Source organism: Trichomycterus rosablanca, chromosome 1 (genome assembly GCF_030014385.1).
Source record: "Trichomycterus rosablanca isolate fTriRos1 chromosome 1, fTriRos1.hap1, whole genome shotgun sequence".
NCBI lineage: Eukaryota > Metazoa > Chordata > Actinopteri > Siluriformes > Trichomycteridae > Trichomycterus > Trichomycterus rosablanca.
The window spans coordinates 42,829,646-42,851,073 of NC_085988.1; the positions used below are offsets into that span (position 1 = coordinate 42,829,646).

General features: G+C 39.6%; 1 protein-coding gene across 1 annotated transcript in view; it reads right to left on the reverse strand.

Annotated features, from left to right (window-relative positions):
* mon2 (MON2 homolog, regulator of endosome-to-Golgi trafficking) overlaps nt 1-21,428 on the reverse strand; it is a 77,897-nt gene that overhangs the window by 46,030 nt on the left and 10,439 nt on the right. Inside the window, exons 2-6 of the mRNA XM_062993084.1 lie at nt 16,138-16,201; nt 15,770-15,897; nt 8,405-8,536; nt 5,112-5,241; nt 2,040-2,137 (exon numbers count right to left, since the gene is read on the reverse strand). Of these exons, the coding sequence (XP_062849154.1) occupies nt 2,040-2,137; nt 5,112-5,241; nt 8,405-8,536; nt 15,770-15,897; nt 16,138-16,201 (552 nt within the window). The remainder of the gene's footprint in view (nt 1-2,039; nt 2,138-5,111; nt 5,242-8,404; nt 8,537-15,769; nt 15,898-16,137; nt 16,202-21,428) is intronic.

A 21,428-nucleotide genomic window follows, 5' to 3' on the forward strand; every position in this document is an offset into this window, starting at 1 on the left:
CCAATATGTACTGTGAAATACTGAAGCAGAGCATGATCCCCTCCCTCCGGAAACTGGGTCGCAGGGCAGTGTTCCAGCATGATAATGACCCCAAACACACCTCTAAGACGACCACTGCTTTATTGAAGAGGCTGAGGGTAAAGGTGATGGACTGGCCAAGCATGTCTCCAGACCTAAACCCAATAGAACATCTTTGGGGCATCCTCAAGCGGAAGGTGGAGGAGCGCAAAGTCTCGAATATCCGCCAGCTCCGTGATGTCGTCATGGAGGAGTGGAAAAGCATTCCAGTGGCAACCTGTGAAGCTCTGGTAAACTCCATGCCCAGGAGAGTTAAGGCAGTTCTGGGAAATAATGGTGGCCACTAGGGTTGGGCGGTATGACGATATTACCGTATACCGCGGTATTTAAAAATGGTGACGGTATTCAAAAATGGTGACGGTATTTTTTAAATGTGAAGCGCCGAATTTCTGCTTCAGGTTTACCTTGAAAACTGAGACTTTAGGACATGCGCGCATCCACAGTAAGGGAGGGGTGGGAGGGGTAGGCGGTTGGAGCTCGCTGATTGGCTGTGGGGTGCTCACTGGTGATAACACAGAGACGAGTGAAGAGCCACACTGGCTAGCATTAGCTGTGAGCTAACAAGCAGAAACTGAAAAACGGCTCGTCTTTTAATTTTTCAAAATCAACATTTTTTATCAGTTCAACCGGAAATGAACACAAGCGCGTGCATGCGCGGACATGTACTTATTTACTAAATATATCTTCAGTGTAAATCGAGCACAAGTGTTGAGAAAAAGGAGCAAACAGTAATAATAACGTTACGCCCAATCCGCTGTTCTGACTCTTGTCTGCCATAGATTTTCCTGCCTATGTAAGAACTATTTTTTCCTAAATAAAAGCGCTATATTAAGAAAAAAGAACGTCTCACCTGTCGTGTAATGTGAATTATAAAATATATTGTCTGGCCCTTTAAGAAAGTTAAGCGCACTATAGGGCGTAGGGAGCGAGTGTGTAGGGAATAGATCGGATTTGTACCGTTTCTGTGCTCGTGTTTTGCACTGAGCTTGTGTAACATGTAAGGTAGCGTTCTCGTTAACCACTCAAATGTTTGGACTTTGAATTATTTAAACATTACTTTACATCACCGTCATCGCAGCATGAACATTTACATTTATATTTTTTGTTACGGTATAGAACTTAATTCTGGATTACAGGCATAACTAATCGTACACATTCATACACTTTTAAGAAATATCTGTAACTATAAACTAAGCAGTTAACTTTTGAAATATATTGAAGTGTGTAGCCTGCTATTATTCTGTTTTGTGTGGGCAGAGAGAGATTACAATGCCAAAATGTTATGTGTTAATGTTTGTGTTAAAGTGTAATTGATACACATGCATTTATACTTATGTGTATTTATTATAGATCAGATAAGATAAGCAATGTTTGACGTTCAAATTGTTAAATCTTTTTATAATAAAACATTGAAATATTGTAATTACACTCGTGTGTGTACACTGTACAGTTTGTCCGCGACACAACCCCCCCCCCCCCCGCCGCGGTAATACCGTATACCGCGGTATTTCCTGAAGACGGTATGACGGTATGAAAATCGGCAATATCGCCCAACCCTAGTGGCCACACAAAATATTGACACTTCAGGAACTTTCACTAAGGGGTGTACTCACTTTTGTTGCCGGTGGTTTAGACATTAATGGCTGTATATTCAGTTATTTTAATTTATAAATTTACACTGTTATATAAGCTGCACACAGACTACTTTTCATTGTGTCAAAGTGTCATTTTGTCAGTGTTGTCCCATGAAAAGGTATACTTAAATATCTGCAGAAATGTGAGGGGTGTACTCACTTTTGTGATACACTGTATAACAGAACAAGCTACTACTAAAATTGAGTAAATCCATACATTAGCAACCTATTCCTATATTGGTTAGACCATTATTTAAAGAGAACAATAGCCTGATCAAAACCTAGAGGAAGTTATGAAAGTTATGACCATGACACTTAGCCGTGTACCTGAAAAAGCATGTAGGCATCTTTTGCACTTGGTCTGAGGGTGCTGACAGATCTGCGGTTACTGTTGGCGTGGACAGTGGGAGGCTGCTCTGCAATGCCTGATAGGGAAAAACAGAAGACATTAAATAATGGACAGACATTAAACTATATTGTCTTTTTAAATCGCTTGGCTCCTTCCATCGCAAATCAAATTCAAGGTCAACAGTCCCTACTTAGCATTAATAAATGCCACAGGCCTTTGATGCACCTCACCAATTTACCTTTCACATTATTACCTATCTGCAATTATTTTTATTGAACTTTATAGCACTATATAGCAATATATTGTTAAACTATTTTAACAATTATTTTGTGAATGAGAGGACTTTGGCAGCAGTTCTCTGTATTATAAATTTGCCAAAGAGCTCTTAGGAAGGCCAGATAAATAAATTACAGTCACACAGTCATGTACAACGTTCTCTCTCACTTCCAGGGGGGGAATCAAGGACTTTGGAGACATAAAAGCGGCAATGCTTTAAGACATTTCAGCAAGAATGTCTAACATGCCAATTTTATTAATCCTATTAAGAACCTGAATGTTAGAAGGTATTTACAAAGAAGACAAGTTAATGCTGCTGTAACAGCCTTTCATTCTCTGACCAGGCTTTCATTTAGATTTTAGAACCTGACTGCAGGGATTTATTCTCCTGTGACAGGTAAAGCTGTTGAGTAATAATGCCTGCTTACACATGGAATTCTATTTCATTCTAAAAGCGTGTTGGATGGGTTTGAGGGTTTTTTTTATAAAACTATTCATACTACATTATCTTTAAGGATTTCACACAATGTACAGGTTTTGTCATGTTAAACAAGGACATTCTCTAAATTCTAGCCACACTGTTTGAAACAGTGTATGCAGCACTTTTAATTGTATCATTTGATGGAATGAAGGTGCTAAGAACAAACAATTAAAAACAGCCCAGCTCATTATTCTTTCGTTCTTTCGTTCTACAGACAAACTGTAGTGATGGTACAGTGTTAGTCTTTCTTAGCATTTCAGTAGCATTAGCCAATCCCTAATTTGTCAGTTGCCTAATATTTAAATATCATTAATCACTGTGAGTCCAACTGCATTGTGCTTTACAATACCTCTGCAGACTTGGCATTGCACATAATGATCTCAGATGAACACAATTCATTAAGCTCCTGACAAACAGTTTTTGTTTTGTAGTTCAAAACTCATTAGTGATCAGTTCAACTTCAGCATTACAGCTATGGGTCAACCTGTTGTTTCTCTTAGACAGTTCCAGTTCCAAGGAACAGCACATATAGCTGTGAAAGCTCTTTTTCACACAAACCCATCTTACTGATAACGTTCACATGGCTGTATGCTTCATTTTAAGAACCTGTTAACAAAAGAATTGGCTGAAATCCACTAATTAAAAGAGGTGGCTACAGACTTTTGGCCAACAAGGCTTGCTTAATGTTTAGTAATAATGTGTATACATGCTATGTAAGTCTAATTAAATGTCATTTAATACCTATTGTTAATATAAATGAAATCAGGGGAGGGGGTTTATAGCAAAGCAACAACAGTGCCATAGGTCATCAACTGTGTAAACAATCCACACAATAACTCAACACACAGTTTTGTGCCCTATGTGTATGCAGTTTTACAGCAGCAAAAAATTGCTTCTACACTAGATTTGTCAGTTATATCATTAAATTGTGATATTTCCAGATTGTTGATGATTTGTTTTTAATGATCTATTCAAATCACATATTCATCTATGGTCTAGTCTAAAGTAAATATAAAATATAAGAATATGACAAGCAATGATTGGCAGTTATAAGCAATTAGATCTTTAAATTTAGGGTTGGGGCTTTCTACAGTACAACTGCACTGTTCTGTTTAGTATGTACTTTAATTTCTATTTAATTCTGTGCAAATGTGACCCTTCATTATCATCATAAAACCGTCATAAACGAATAAGTAATACCCCATATAAGACTTTTCAAAATGGATTAAATCACCTAAATACATAAGGTAAAAATGCAGCCTAGAATAATGCAACCTTAAATTTGGGATATTAAAATACCTAGACCTTAATTTAAAAAAAATGCCACTTCATATAAATAAACACATTAAAAAACTGCAGATGTCTTGTCTCCATACTTCAATATATACTGTTGCTCTAATGCACCGATCAGCCATAACATTAAAACCACCTCCTTGTTTCTACACTCACTGTCCATTTTATCAGCTCCTCTTACCATATACACACTTTGCACTTTGTAATTCTACAATTACTGACTGTAGTCCATCTGTTTCTCTGCATTCTTTCAAGCCCCCTTTCATGCAGTTCTTCAATGGTCAGGACCCCCACAGGACCACTACAAAGTAGGTATTATTTAAGTGGTGGACCATTCTCAGTACTGCAGTGACAATGACATGGTGGTGGTGTGTTAGTGTGTGTTGTGCTGGTATGAGTGGATCAGACACAGCAGCGCTGCTGGAGTTTTTAAATACCATGTCCACTCCCTGTCCACTCCATTAGACACTCCGACCTAGTTGGTCCACCTTGTAGATGTAAAGTCAGAGACGATCGCTCATCTATTGCTGCTGTTTGAGTTGGTCATCTTCTAGACCTTCATCAGTGGTCACAGGACGCTACGGGGCGCTGTTGGCTGGATATTTTTGGTTGGTGGACTATTCTCAGTCCAGCAGTGACAGTGAGGTGTTTAAAAACTCCATCAGCATTGCTGTGTCTGATCCACTCATACCAGCACAACACACACTAACACACCACCACCATGTCAGTGTCACTGCAGTGCTGAGAATGATCCACCACCCAAATAATACCTGCTCTGTAGTGGTCCTAAAGGAGTCCTAACCATTGAAGAACAGGATGAAAGGGGGCTAACAAAGCATGCAGAGAAACAGATGAACTACAGTTAGTAATTGTAGAACTACAAAGTGCTTCTATATGGTAAGTGGAGCTGATAAAATGGACAGTGAGTGTAGAAACGAGGAGGTGATTTTAATGTTATGGCTGATCGGTGTATGTCCCAACCACACAATCCCCCAAATACCTTTAAACCTCTCGTCCTCTGCAACCATCCTCTCAAACACCACAGTGACGACCTGTCTGACTGTAGCCGCTGCTGTGTTGTTGGTGATGTTGTCTTTAGTGAAGTGCAGACGGAAACACAACACGATAGCCTGCAGACGAAAAAAATACACTGAGCATATATCCCATGCTGCGTAATCAAGCAGGAACAAATTCTGTTAGCTTAAATTGCTTTGATGGCTTGGAGGGTACCTTTAAAATGACATGAAAACCAGGAACCAGTTGTGACAAAGGTAATGGAATAAACTAATCAAACCCATCAAGCTAATCCAACCCATTTTGAGATCTTATTAACCCTTATTAAACAGAAGAACAAGCTACCTAGAGGGAACTGAGCCTTTCCCTGTGTTGATGAGATGCAATATCTTATTTCTTTATTTAGACCAGTGGTCCCCAACCACCAGGCCGGTACCGGTCCGTGGGTCATTTATTACCGGGCCGCACAGAAAGAATAAAGAATTAGAGATTGCTACAAAAGCAATGAAAACACTACTTCCATTTCCAAGACACACGGGTGTTATTGTCTCCAATCACCCTTAGGTGGGAGCAGCATCTCATTGCAGTGGAAAAAGCTCATTTTGAGCAGGATTGTTATTCTATTTTAAATCCTCGCGCCCCTACCGGTCCGTGAAATTACATCTTATATGAAGCCGGTCTGTGGTGCAAAAAAGGTTGGGAACCACTGATTTAGACCACTGTGGTACACTGAGGTTCATATGCAGGGTTTTATATCACTATCACTATTTGTAAAACTAGAGAAATAACCCAGCAATCCTAGGTTTTAACCCCACTGAATTTTAATATAATTAATGAATCTCTTAAATTTTGCTACTACGAATAATAATAATTATAATATTTGCAAGCAGTTAGTTTTGTGGGGTGACAAAAATTGCTACACATATTAATTACCCAGTTAACTAAACAATTTCCTGTTGCTAAACCGTATAATAGCCAGGACTGCCAAATAATCACTCATGAACTGTATTCAGATCTTTATCTAAGACATAACAACAAACACATTCTGTCTAAACTAACAACACACAGGCACCTAATTTTCTCGTGTTTATTAATCACAATGACTAATCCTCACAGTCAAGACTATGAAAGCAGGTAAAACATGAATACCACTTTCTATAGTTGTTTGCTAGACCTGCTCAGTCGTGATAAGGAATTTGTATTGCTCAAGAATAGTTTTGCCTGACCAGTCCTCTTCAGTCTATTCATTAATGCTGAACATATGAATGTGTTTTGGGCCACTGTTGTGTTGCATCATCCAACTTCTATTAAGCTTCCAATGATGTGTTAATGTTGAATTTTATGGTCTTTTAATGAGTGCAAGCTGGCTAGACCCTGAGGCAGTAATGTAGCCTCAAAATACAATGCTAATTTACCATGCTTTACAGCAAGCATGAGGTTTTAGTGTTGGCATGCAGTGACTTTAGACTTTTTTTTTTTATTACTTTAGTGGCATTACTTTTCTGCAAACAAGTTTAAGCTTTAACTTATTTATCCACATAACATGGCCTGGTCCTTTGTCAACTTGAAATGCCGAGACAATGTTTTAAGAAAGCAGTTTTCTCTATGGTGTTCTTCCATTATCATTGTTTACTTCTATTAACAATTTTCTGGACCAATTACATCCGTTTTGGCTTTTTTTTTTTTTTTTTTTAAATATGCACCTCTGTCTCTAAATTATCACTAAAAGGTTTGGAAACACTCAGCTACTTGTGTTGTTGGTTAAAGCAAAACAAGCAAAGCAAGTTTGTCTTTTCTCATAGCTTGGTAAAAGAATTGATTGATACAGAGATCTAATTCCAAAAGACTCTGTAGATATAATTTAGATAATATAGACACAGAAACCTTGAAACATTTTGTGCCATAATAAACAGCATGAACAATTAACAACTGAATTATTTCATTTGCCAAAAAGTTTAGTAGTATTTTCTTCACACTATAACTTAATCTGTAGATGTATTTACATAACAGCTGTAATATGTTACAGGTTCTGTTTTTTGATAATTACCAAATCCAAATCCTTACAATTGTTTTAATAAAAATGCAAATAAAGCAGATTTTCTATTAACTATCCAAAAAAAATCTTGGGGATCCTAAGGATGACGTTACCCTCCAAAGTGCTTTTTTCTTAATGAACTACTACAACATCTCACAAACCAGACAATAATGCTGTATATTGTATTTTCCTGTTATGCAGCAGCAAACAGCCCATGCAAGAGCAGAGAAATATCCTGAAAAATAATCAAACACTAGAAAAATTTGCCTTTTTTAATACATTGTAACTGATGGCCTAATAATTGGCTTTCTTTATGCTTTGGTACACTTTATAATAACATTATGAAGATACTGGACTTCAAAATGAGTTCCATGAGCTGCCAACCTTAGCTGCCTACCTTCCATGAGCTGCCTACCTTGGCATTTACCTCTTTTGCCTGGCTATGCCACCAAGGTGCAAAATGAAAGTAATAAACACTATTAATGATAATGACTGATCATATTGACAGTTTATTCACATACTGTTTAGTATAAAATTTATTTTAGTTTATATAAGAAAGCTTTGGCTCCAAAGTGCTCGTCATTTAGAGATATGAAAAGATAAAAACTCAGCGAATAAAGTGCTTCATGCAACTTCATTGTGTTAATTAACGGGTGAATGAAATAATACTGAAAAGCTATGAAGCCACGACAAGTAATTCCATGATTAAGACAGCTTACTAGTCACCATGCCATTTTTCCCACACAAGGTTCTAACAGAAAGTGGAATACAACAGGGTTTTGTAAAACGGTGAGAATCAGCTTCTCTCCGCCATGACTGCGCTTCACTTCTGTCGACATGATGTAACAAATTTGTTCCACTGGCGGCGCTTTGAAAAGGTCAGCGTCAAACTGTGTCAGTTCAATCACAATGAGTTTTGAACGTAGTGACATAGGGGTAAAAGAGGTAAACGGCACCGCATCACTCCATAGGAAACAATGGCACAGTCAGCGCAAATACGGTTTTGCCACAGATCCTGTGAATCTTTTACCTTTGTGTTTTTACTCATTTTTGTCTTTATTAACACTTTAAATACTTTTTTGTATTATTTGATGGTTGTATAACATTACTTGCTACTACATTTTGTGTGTGTGTGTGTGTGTGTGCATTTTCATCTAACATAACAAAAATAACGTGGCTAGAATCTCCGATACGGACTATATTTACTGCAGTTGATAGTGAGTGTGTGTGGATGTGTGTAATACCTTTGACAAAACTTCATCATGAACTACAGTGTTGGTGGTAAGCAGTACTAGAACGGTCTGTAGTAACTTCAGCTCCTCCAGGCCATTCTCCATCAGCTGCCACAGCATGTTAATGATGTTTCCTGCTGCTGCCTGAAAGCACACACATTTATACTACTTTACACAGGAACCAATAGGGTTCATGAAGCAGTTATGATTCCCTTCTGTACTGTTGGATATGTATATTTTGGGTGCACAAGTTAGATCCTAATGTATTGGCATATACACCGATCTGCCATAACATTAAAACCACCTCCTTGTTTCTACACACATTGTCCATTTTATCAGCTCCACTTACCATATAGAAGCACTTTGTAGTTCTACAATTACTGACTGTAGTCCATCTGTTTCTCGACATGCTTTGTTAGCCCCCTTTCATGCTGTTTTTCAGTGGTCAGGACCCCTACAGGACCACTACAGAGCAGGTATTATTTGGGTGGTGGATCATTCTCAGCACTGCAGTGACAATGACATGGTGGTGGTGTGTTAGTGTGTGTTGTGCTGGTATGAGTGGATAAGACACAGCAATGCTGATGGAGTTTTTAAACACCTCACTGTCACTGATGGAGTGAGAATAGTCCACCAACCAAAAATATATCCAGCCAAGAGCGCCCCGTGGGCAGCGTCCTTTGACCACTGATGCAGGTCTAGAAGATGACCAACTCAAACAGCAGTAATAGATGAGCAATCGTCTCCGACTTTACATCTACAAGGTGAACCAACTAGGTAGGAGTGTCTAATAGATTGGACAGTGAGTGGACACGGTATTTAAAAACTCCATCAGCGCTGCTGTGTCTGATCCACTCATACCAGCACAACACACAATAACACACCACCACCATGTCAGTGTCACTGCAGTGCTGAGAATGATCCACCACCTAAATAATACCTGCTCTGTGATGGTCCTGTGGGGGTCCTGACCATTGAAGAACAGGGTGAAAGCAGGCTAAAAAAGTATGTAGAGAAACAGATGGACCGCAGTCAGTAATTGTAGAACTACAAAGTGCTCCTATATGGTAAGTGGAGCTGATAAAATGGAAACAAGGAGGTGGTTTTAATATTATGACTGATCAGTGTACTGTAGATACGAAGACAAAGCATTATGCAAGACATTTGTATCTAAAATTTACAAATAGTAGGATCCAATAACAATTTTCTCCGACAAAGACATAAACTATAAATAGCAGTAACTTAGCCACACTTATCCCTGCGGCGATAACAAAAACAACATATTCAATTATGTATCAGCATTCTGGCTATAAGCATATTATAAATTTAACTTCTCTGCTGTGTTCACGGCTTGCCGTTAATTCCAACTCCTGGCAAACATACAGAAAATCTTTCTCCCGAATGTCTAGTCTTCTGTTTGGTCCTCAGGCTTCCTAATGGCTTGTTGATATAGAACATCAAATCTTTCTTCCTTTCTTATGGCCATGCATTTAAAACTGACCAATTTCTGTAACATATATTGCCACACAGGCCTGGAAATAAAGCTTTAAAAACTCTCATTGTATGGGGGTGTATTAGTGCCCATGGCATAGGTATTTTGAGATATATCACTTATACGCTTGCTTCAACTTGATAATGCTGAGCTGAATTCTGTGTGGTATTCTGCACACAACAGCATGACTGCATATGGTGTGAGGGTGCTGGACTGACATGCTTGCAGTCCAAACTAAAGCCACATTACGACATAATGGAGCATATCCATATGTGATACAGATTTGTGTGGGAACCCAACACTGGCAAGCAATAAAAATTGTCTGGTGACAGGGCAACAGGCATGTTTTACAGCGCTTCTTGGCCAGGGGGCAGGTAGTGCAACAGCAGCAAATGTACTATTGGGAACTGGAAATGACAAAATTGGTAGAAAGGAAGGAACAGAAAGATTTAGTAGGGCTGTGTGTGCACTTCTGGTATTAACTTGCAGTCCATGAAAATGTTTGCTAAAAAACAGCATAAGCAAAAAACTAATTCAAAGAGATTTTGTGAGTGCAGGCCATGCTTTCCTATAATTAATAGACCACTGAAGTCGTGTCGTCATTTTGTAGTCCACGCCATGTTGTTATGCCCATATTTAGTAACCCGGGTCAAAGAAAAATTTTGAATGGGAAAAATGAATGGAGATTTCGAAAATTGCCTCTCTCGCATCCTGTAGTCATAAAAAATTTTCCAAAGCTGTTACGTTTTGTTTTATGGAGATTCTTCTGTCTATTATCACTGGATCCTCTGAATTATGAAGTCGTTAAAGAGTCAAAATATGAATATTGCTACATGTAAGCTGATGCTACTGCGCACTGAATTGACGTCACTAGACTGGAAGCCTCTTAAATAACCGCACGAAGCAGCGCGATTCACCAGTGTAACAGTGGAGTGATATTCACAAGTTTTACTTTATATTTTTAGTAGGTAGCTACATTAAAGTAGAAAGCAAGGATTGCGCGGGCTGCTCATTCCGTCGATTCGATTGGTGTAGTTCAGTGACGTCTAATTAATGCGCAGTAGCATTAGCTTTTGTGTAGCATTATTAGTATTATGACCCTTTAACAACCTCGTAATTTATAGGATCCGGTGATGTACAGGTGAAAAATGTACATAGGACGAAACGTATAGGGTTTTGAACATGTTTATTTAGCACAGTACGCGTTAGAGCCGATTTTTTGAAAACCCCATTCATTTTTGCCATTGAAAATCGGGCTTAGACCCGGGTCTCCAAATATGGGCATAACGAGGACTACAGAATGACGCACGACTTCAGTGGTCTATTAAACCCGAAGGAGTGAATGCACAGCTGCAAAACTAATTAGAAAACTATTTCATTTTATTCCTTTAAGGAAATATTATTTCAAGGACAAATGTAGGCTACGTTATGACGAGGTTCAGAATATAAAAGGTAAGTAAGAGATTCAATGCACAGCTCGACATGTCCATTTATTCCAGAGCTAAATCTGGCAACCATTAGAATGGTTTATTATTAAGCCTTGTATTTTGATCAAATGGGGTGCATTAGGATGAAATGATGGGTAGCACTGTTGCCTCACAGCAAGAGGGTCCTGGGTTTGATTCCCAGGTGGAGCAGTCGGAGTCCTTTCTATGTGGAGTTTGCATGTTCTCCCTGTGCCTGCGTGGGTTTCTTCCGGGTGCTCTGGTTTCCTCCCACAGTCCAAAGACATGAAGCCAGGTTAACTGGATCTACTAAAATTTCCCTCAGGTGTGAATATATATGTCTATGTGTGTGTGTGTGTTTGCTCTATGTTGGACTAGCAACCTGTCCAGGGTGTTTCCTACACTTCACCCTGTAAATTGTACCCACTGCGACCCTAATTACTTTTAGATGAAAGCAAGATCTTGTCCTTCATTAAGAAGCATTTTAACAAAAAATTGATTTAAGATTAGAACCACCTAGTTGTGTCTAACTTTGTTTTTTGTAATATGATATCAAAAAACAGAGTCATTTTAAGTGAAAGTATATACAGTGTATCACAAAAGTGAGTACACCCCTCACATTTCTGCAGATATTTAAGTATATCTTTTCATGGGACAACACTGGCAAAATGACACTTTGACACAATGAAAAGTAGTCTGTGTGCAGCTTATATAACAGTGTAAATTTATTCTTCCCTCAAAATAACTCAATATACAGCCATTAATGTCTAAACCACCGGCAACAAAAGTGAGTACACCCCTAAGAGACTACACCGCTAAATGTCCAAATTGAGCACTGCTTGTCATTTTCCCTCCAAAATGTCATGTGATTTGTTAGTGTTACTAGGTCTCAGGTGTGCATAGGGAGCAGGTGTGTTCAATTTAGTAGTACAGCTCTCACACTCTCTCATACTGGTCACTGAAAGTTCCAACATGGCACCTCATGGCAAAGAACTCTCTGAGGATATTAAAAGACGAATTGTTGCGCTACATGAAGATGGCCAAGGCTACAAGAAGATTGCCAACACCCTGAAACTGAGCTGCAGCACAGTGGCCAAGATCATCCAGCGAATTAAAAGAGCAGGGTCCACTCAGAACAGACCTCGCGTTGGTCGTCCAAAGAAGCTGAGTGCACGTGCTCAGCGTCACATCCAACTGCTGTCTTTGAAAGATAGGCGCAGGAGTGCTGTCAGCATTGCTGCAGAGATTGAAAAGGTGGGGGGTCAGCCTGTCAGTGCTCAGACCATACGCCGCACACTACATTAAATTGGTCTGCATGGCTGTCACCCCAGAAGGAAGCCTCTTCTGAAGTCTCTACACAAGAAAGCCTGCAAACAGTTTGCTGAAGACATGTCAACAAAGGACATGGACTACTGGAACCATGTCCTATGGTCTGATGAGACCAAGATTAATTTGTTTGGTTCAGATGGTCTCAAGCATGTGTGGCGGCAATCAGGTGAGGAGTACAAAGATAAGTGTGTCATGCCTACAGTCAAGCATGGTGGTGGGAATGCCATGGTCTGGGGCTGCATGAGTGCAGCAGGTGTTGGGGAGTTACATTTCATTGAGGGACACATGAACTCCAATATGTACTGTGAAATACTGAAGCAGAGCATGATCCCCTCCCTCCGGAAACTGGGTCGCAGGGCAGTGTTCCAGCATGATAATGACCCCAAACACACCTCTAAGACGACCACTGCTTTATTGAAGAGGCTGAGGGTAAAGGTGATGGACTGGCCAAGCATGTCTCCAGACCTAAACCCAATAGAACATCTTTGGGGCATCCTCAAGCGGAAGGTGGAGGAGCGCAAAGTCTCGAATATCCGCCAGCTCCGTGATGTCGTCATGGAGGAGTGGAAAAGCATTCCAGTGGCAACCTGTGAAGCTCTAGTAAACTCCATGCCCAGGAGAGTTAAGGCAGTTCTGGGAAATAATGGTGGCCACACAAAATATTGACACTTCAGGAACTTTCACTAAGGGGTGTACTCACTTTTGTTGCCGGTGGTTTAGACATTAATGGCTGTATATTGAGTTATTTTGAGGGAAGAATAAATTTACACTGTTATGTAAGCTGCACACAGACTACTTTTCATTGTGTCAAAGTGTCATTTTGTCAGTGTTGTCCCATGAAAAGATATACTTAAATATCTGCAGAAATGTGAGGGGTGTACTCACTTTTGTGATACACTGTAGCTATGAGTGGCCATTTGACAGTTTTTGCTTCCACAAGTACATAACTCAATGTACACCGATCAGGAATAACATTATGACCACCTTCCTAATATTGTGTTGGTCCCCCTTTTGCTGCCCCATACGCAACAAACTGTGATGCACTGTGTATTCTGACACCTTTCTATCAGAACCAGCATTAACTTCTTCAGCAATTTGAGCTACAGTAAATCGTCTGTTGGATCGGACCACACGGGCCAGACTTCGCTCCCTACGTGCATTAATGAGCCTTGGCCACCCATGACCCTTTCGCTGGTTTACCACTGTTCCTTCCTTGGACCACTTTTGATAGATACTGACCACTGCAGACCGGGAACACCCCACAAGAGCTGCAGTTTTGGAGATGCTCTGACCCAGTCGTCTAGTCATCACAATTTGGCTCTTGTCAAACTCGCTCAAATCCTCACGCTTGTTCATTTTTCCTGCTTTTAACACATCAACATTGAGGATAAAATGTTCACATGCTGCATAATACAGTGGGGCCAAAAAGTATTTAGTCAGCCACTGATTGTGCAAGTTCTCCTACTTGATGAGAGAGGTCTGTAATTTTCATCATAGATACACTTCAACTATGAGAGACAAAGTAAGAAAAAAAAAATACAGGAAATCACATTGTAGGATTTTTTAAAGAATTTATTTGTAAATTATGGAAAATAAGTATTTGGTCAATAACAAACGTTCAGCTCAACACTTTGTAACATAACCTTTGTTGGCAAAGACAGAGGTCAAACGTTTCCTGTAAGTCTTCACCAGGTTTGCACACACTGTAGCTGGTATTTTGGCCCATTCCTCCATGCAGATCTCCTCTAGAGCAGTGATGTTTTGGGGCTGTCGCTGAGCAACACGGACTCCACAAATTTTCTATGGGGTTGAGGTCTGGAGACTGGCTAGGCCACTCCAGGACCTTGAAATGCTTTTTACGGAGCCACTCCTTCGTTGCCCGAGCGGTGTGTTTGGGATCATTGTCATGCTGGAAGACCCAGCCATGTTCCATCTTCAATGCTCTCACTGATGGAAGGAGGTTTTGGCTTAAAATCTCACGATACACGGCCCCGTTCATTCTTCCCTTAACACGGATCAGTCGTCCTGTCCCCTTTGCAGAAAAACAGCCCCAAAGCATGATGTTTCCACCCCCATGCTTCACAGTAGGTATGGTGTTCTTGGGATGCAACTCAGCATTCTTCTTCCTCCAAACACGACGAGTTGAGTTTTTACCAAAAAGTTCCATTTTGGTTTCATCTGACCACATGATATTCTCCCAATCCTCGTCTGGATCATCCATAAGCTCTCTGGCAAACTTCAGACGGGCCTGGACATGTACTGGCTTAAGCAGGGGGACACGCCTGGCACTGCAGGATTTGAGTCCCTCTCGGCGTAGTGTGTTACTGATGGTAGCCTTTGTTACTTTGGTCCCAGCTCTCTGCAGGTCCTTCATCAGGTCCCTCCGTATAGTTCTGGGATTTTTGCTCACCGTTCTCATGATCATTTTGACCCCACGGGATGAGATCTTGACCCCAAGGGAGATTATCAATGGTTTTGTATGTCTTCCATTTTCTTACAATTGTTCCCACAGTTGATTTATTCACACCAACCTGCTTGCCTATTGTAGATTCACTCTTTCCAGCCTGGTGCAGGTCTACAATTTTCTTCCTGGTGTCCTTCGACAGCTCTTTGGTCTTGGCCATGGTTGAGTTTGGAGTCTGACTGTTTGAGGCTGTGGACAGGTGTTTTTTATACAGATAACGAGGTCAAACAGGTGCCATTAATACAGGTAACGAGTGGAGGACAGAAGAGCTTCTTAAAGAAGAAGTTACAGGTCTGTGAGAGCCAGAAATCTTGCTTGTTTGTGGGTGACCAAATACTTATTTTCCACCATAATTTACGAATAAATTCTTTAAAAATCCTACAATGTGATTTCCTGGATTTTTTTTTCTCATTTTGTCTCTCATAGTTGAAGTGTACCTATGATGAAAATTACAGACCTCTCTCATCTTTCTAAGTAGGAGAACTTGCACAGTCAGTGGCTGACTAAATACTTTTTGACCCCACTGTATATCCCACTCACTAACAGGTGCCGTGATGAAGAGATAACCAGCGCTATTCACTTCACCATAATGTTATGCCTGGTCGGTGTAAATCATATACAGGGTTTGTGTGTGTGGCAGTGCGTACCTCTGACACGACTTCATGAGACATGAGTCTTTGAATGGCAGCTAGACACAGCTGGGTGATTTTGGGCTCTTTGGTTCCACATCCCATCAGGAACGGCTGCACCACCTCAGAGCTGTTCTCTTTTAGAGCTAAGAAGAGAGAACACAACAGAAAGCACAGTTCAGCAACAACCTGTGGTATGATCTGGAAGTGAAACCAAGATAGCTAATACATAATAATACTGAAAGTGTACCAGAGATTTAAGTACTGATAAAAATAAGTGATAACGTTTGATGTGAAGCAAAAGCAAAGCGATAAATTAAGGGTTGAGCTACACTGCTTACTGTCGTCAAGTTTCCAAAAACACTTCAGAAAATGAAGACTCTTACCAGCAAGGATGTCTGTGTTTCTGGCAGCTATCGTCTTAATTTTCACAATACCAGACTCAGCAGCCTGCAGACAAAATGAGAAGAGATTTCTCCTGTCAGACTAGAACATCAAACTTGCTTCCTCATGACAATGTACATGACACATTTTGACAGTTCACTGAATAAACTAAATGAGGAAACACTGTTTCTGGTATAAAAAGCCTGCACTGTTGTTGTACTTTAGGGCACTACGCAATCAGTTTTACACACACCACACACACACACCCCTTTTAATTTCAGATCATTAAACAAAGCATAGAATTACACAAAGGAAATGAGTAATCCAAAATACATTCTATAAAATATACATTCATTTACAACCCCAAATCAGAAAAAGTTGGGACAGTAGGGAAAATGCAAATAAAATAAAAATGCAGTGTTCCTTACATTTACTTTGACTTTTATTTGATTGCAGACAGGATGAACCTGAGATATTTCATGTTTTATCTCGTCAACTTCATTTCAAAAAAAGTTGGCGCGGGGACAATTTAGGGCTAGTAAAGACGTGAAAAAAACTAAATTATGATGTGATTCCGGCCGCTCAGGTGGCGCAGCGGTAAAGTACGCTAGCGCACCAGAGTTGGGGTTTCGAATACATTGTATAGAATCTCAGCTCTGCCTTTCCAACTGGCAACAGTTGGCTGTTGTTCAGGGTTAGAGGGTAAAAAAAGTCGGATCATAGGTCCTCATAACTGGTGCGACTGCGGCCCCTGCTGGCTGACTGGTGGCGCATGCACAGGGCTGGGGAATGATGCTGATGTGGGTGTGTCCCTCCATACACAGTGCTTGTCAGTGTATGAACTCGACTCGAGCAGGTGAAAAATGCAGTCTGTACTGACTGTACGTGCAGGAGAGGGCGTATGTCAGTTGAGAGGCGTCCTCAGTCAGCGGTGAAGGGTCGAATCAGTATAGAGGACGCAATAGTTGGAATTACCTGTGATTCCAAACAGGTGATTATAATCATGGTTTGGGACAAAGATGATCAGAGGATCTCCAGTTTGTCAACAAATGTGTGAGAAAATGATTGAAATGTTTAAAAACAATGTACCTCAAAGAAAGATTGGAAGGGTTTTGCATATTTCTCTCTCTACAGTGCATAATATCATTAAACCATTCAAGGAATCGGGAGGAATTTCAGTGCATAAAGGCGTAAAAGACATGATTGCAGTAAGAATGGGACAAAATAAAACCTGAAACACTAAATCACTTGGTATCCTCGGTGCCAAAACATTTTTAAAGTGTGGTGAAAAGGAATGGCAACGTTACAAAGTGGTAACTGCTTTACTGTCCCAACTTTTTTTGGAATGTGTTGCAGGCCTGAAATGCAGGAATGGATGTTTATTAATAAATGAAATGAAGTTGAGCAGATAAAACATGAAATATCTCAGGTTCATCCTGTCTGCAATCAAATAAAAGTCAAAGTAAATGTAAGGAACTCTGTGTTTTGTTTTTTGCATTTTCCATGCTGTCCCAACTTTTTCTGATTTGAGGTTGTAGTTCATCTTTATTTTACTAAGCAGCATAAAAGAAAAACAGAGACATGGTTTTACAGCATGAAAGGTTGCATTGTATTTACACACAGTGGTCACTGTGTATTTCTGTTTCTTTATAAATCTACTCAATCAAATCCACAGTTATTAGTATTCTGTCCATGTGTGCTTTGTGAGAACATTTCAATAATTACTTTTCTAATACTGCAAGGGTAAGACAAATGAGCTAATTACATTTTTCCTAGGGCCCTTGTGCTTCAAAATGATTAGCATAAAAATATAAATAGGTATACACATCACAATAACATATACTACTGTATATAAAAATATGTGTTATTTGTTCACAGTATTCAATACGTGCATCTTAGCGATCTACAACCCTAAATCAGAAAAAGTTGGGACAGTATAGAAAATGAAATAAAATAAAAATGCAGTGTTCCTTACATTTACTTTGACTTTTATTTGATTGCAGACAGTTTGAACCTGAGATATTTCATTTGATTTGTTAATATACATCCATTCCTGCATATTAGGCCTGCATTGCCATTGCATTGCATGATGTGAAAAAAGTAAATAATAGGGATGTCCCGATCACGTTTTTTTGTTCCCAATACCGATCCCGATTATTCATTTTGATCCCGATCCGATACCGAGTCTCAAACCGATACTTGTATTTTCTAGATATTGTCTAGATAAGAACTGGATAATACTGTTCACACAGTGCACACTTCAAGTACATTACAATTATTCAAATTAATCCAATGTACTATATGTTTAACAACTAAATAGCTCTGCAGTGCTGTAGGGAAAAATGCTGCATCCAAGCTATTGCTGAATGTTTTGTATTTTTACAAAATCAATCAAAATGAGTGAGATAATTACAGTTTTACTTTAAACTTTACATTCGGAAAAAAAAAATCTGTTTAATGCAGTGATACACTAAAAATGAACAGAAATCTGTGTAGCAGCTTAACTTGAATATAAGAAAAAAAGTTACTTAAAAGCATTACAGTAAAACCTGAATACCAAAATAAAATGGAAAGGCTCTTTTGTTATGAAGGAAAGCCAGTTTTTAAAGTGCTTGTATTGTGACAATGGTTTAATGGACGTTTCTATTTGAAGTGAGTGTGTTTTGACCCTTTGGGGCTTCCATAGTGCATGAAATAGCGCGCTTCACTCTAGCTGTCCGGTATTCGTTACCGTAACAGAAGAAGTTAATAAAGTGTTCTGCTCCTGACAATATGTGAATATACCGTGTATTTATTTCTTTATTAAACGAGTGCATCACTACGTTGTTTTGTAAACCGGTGTGATCCTTGACACACACACCATATAAACAGTAAAATTTTACAGTAATGAACGCAGCTCTGCTCCCACCGACTCGTGAAACGCTCGCATTGCAGACGTTACACTTCACTGTTGGACTTTCCAATTCAGCGGACATGCTGATGAAAAACAAAAGATCGTATTATGATCGGGTTTAGTAAAGCCGATTCCGATCAGTTAAAAAATGCCTTGATCGGCCCCGATCCCGATCTTTGAGATCGGATCGGGACATCCCTAGTAAATAATGATGTGATTCCAAACAGGTGATGTCAACAGGTGATTGTAATCATGGTTTGGTACAAAAGCAGCATCCAGGAAAGGCTGAAGCTGCGTCCGGAATCGCATAGTTACAGAGTACGTACTAGATTGGAGGAAGTATGCACTACTCAGCTGGTAAAAAAGTACATACTTTCAGTACAGAAGTATGCAGTATGCACACAACACTGCTACGTACTACATCCACCATCTGACCAACGTCAAGTGATGAAGTGGGGACGTGATGACGTAATATCACCATAGTTACAGACTCATTACAAACCCCACTCGCCAAAATTTTGGATATTTATCGTCTTTTTGTTATTTATTCGTCTTTAAAATTTGTATTTTATTTATCTTACTTACACTTGTAAAGAGAGGACTCTCCGTTTTCCGCTATCTATCTTGTTTCTTATTCCGCTTCGAACGCCTATGCAGCTCCAGTTGCATTATGGGATACATTAGCGAACCACAAGTGTGCATCGCTTGCATACTCAAACATGGCTGCCCAAGAAGTAGGTCATCCGGGTACTTCTCGCGTACCTTTTTATGAATACTATGTATTCGGACATACTAACCGCTCTCGCGTACTATTGAGTATGGAAGTATGCGATTCCGGACGCAGCTTGAGTCTTTGATGAGCAAAGATGATCAGAGGATCTCCAGTTTATCAACAAATGTGTGAGAAAATAATTGAAATGTTTAAAAACAATGTACCTCAAAGAAAGATTGGAAGGAATTTGCATATTTCTCCCTCTACAGTGCATAATATCATGAAACCATTCAAGTAATTTTAGGCCAGGGGCGCAATCTTAAGCGGAACACCTGTGATCTTCGATCCCTCAGACGGCACTGCATCAAGAACCGCCACTCAACAATAGCTGATATAACCACATGGGTGAGGGATTACTTTGGCAAACCTTTGTCACGCACAACAATACAGAGGTACATGCACAAATGCCACTTTACTGTTCAAAAAAGAAGCCTTATGTTAACCATGTCCAGAAGCGGCGTCGACTTCTCTGGGCTCGGAGGCATCTAGGATGGACCATCACACAGTGGAAATGCATTTTCCATGCTGTCCCAACTTTTTCTGATTTGGGGTTGTACTACTGGGGTACTTTTAGTAACATCTGTGCAACTGCTTAGTAATGATTTCCAATATAAGGTGGTAGAATCACGTCTGTACATAACTAAGCTATAACACCACATTGTATAATGTTTGTGATGTGTACATTTATCATGTTATGTCATTTTTGTTTGGTTGGAGGTAGGGATGTTTTTGAACTGGTTAACTGATAACCGACAAAAAATACATTGCTTGATTTATGCAGCCATTAAAATTAATTTCCAACAGCTGACACTTGATTAAAACTGAGAGCGGATCTACAAATCTCAAAACGCATGAGTGGAACCATGAGAGCGGACTGCTCATTTGAGACTCACCCTCACCTATCCACTTTATTTAAATAGTGCTAAATTTGTAAGATGAACAGAAAAAAGCTTTTAAGTGCACTCATACTATTAAAATCATGAAATAATAAAACAATGATGCATTAATACCACAAACTAAATCAGTTGTGTGCAAGTATGGAGTCTGACTGCATGATAAACTCTCATTTGTATATTGGTTTTATACAAAAACGATGTAGATATTTTGCATCATGTTCCAGTACAAAGATAAAACTCTGCTTATCATCTTAAAATAACTACATACCATTAACGTTGCCAGAAAGAGCTCTAAGATACTGACTGCAACTTTTTAAAATTTTATTTAGCATGATAAAATCTACATTCTCCAAGCTGAACTGGTTCTGCTCACAGTGTTTATTTTCATCTTGCTGTTCTACATGATATAGCTTTCCGACAATACACTGTTTAATATTTTAACAGGACGCTATAAGATTAAAGTCAACCATTAGTCCAACAGTCGGATATTTATTAGAAGAAATTTGCATCCGTATTTGACTGCAAATAATCTTGAGGTACACTCCTAAGCAGCTGTATCCCCTTTTTCCACAGCACAATACCCTATGGTAAAGTATATTTTTACATTTATGATCTCATGTTCAGTGTTCAGTTCCCCTTGCCAAGTGACCTGTACTGTGACCCAAGTACCCATGTCTAATTCGGTTACCCTTCTTGACCCAGGACCAAGCGTACCAAAGCAGGCCATATGGG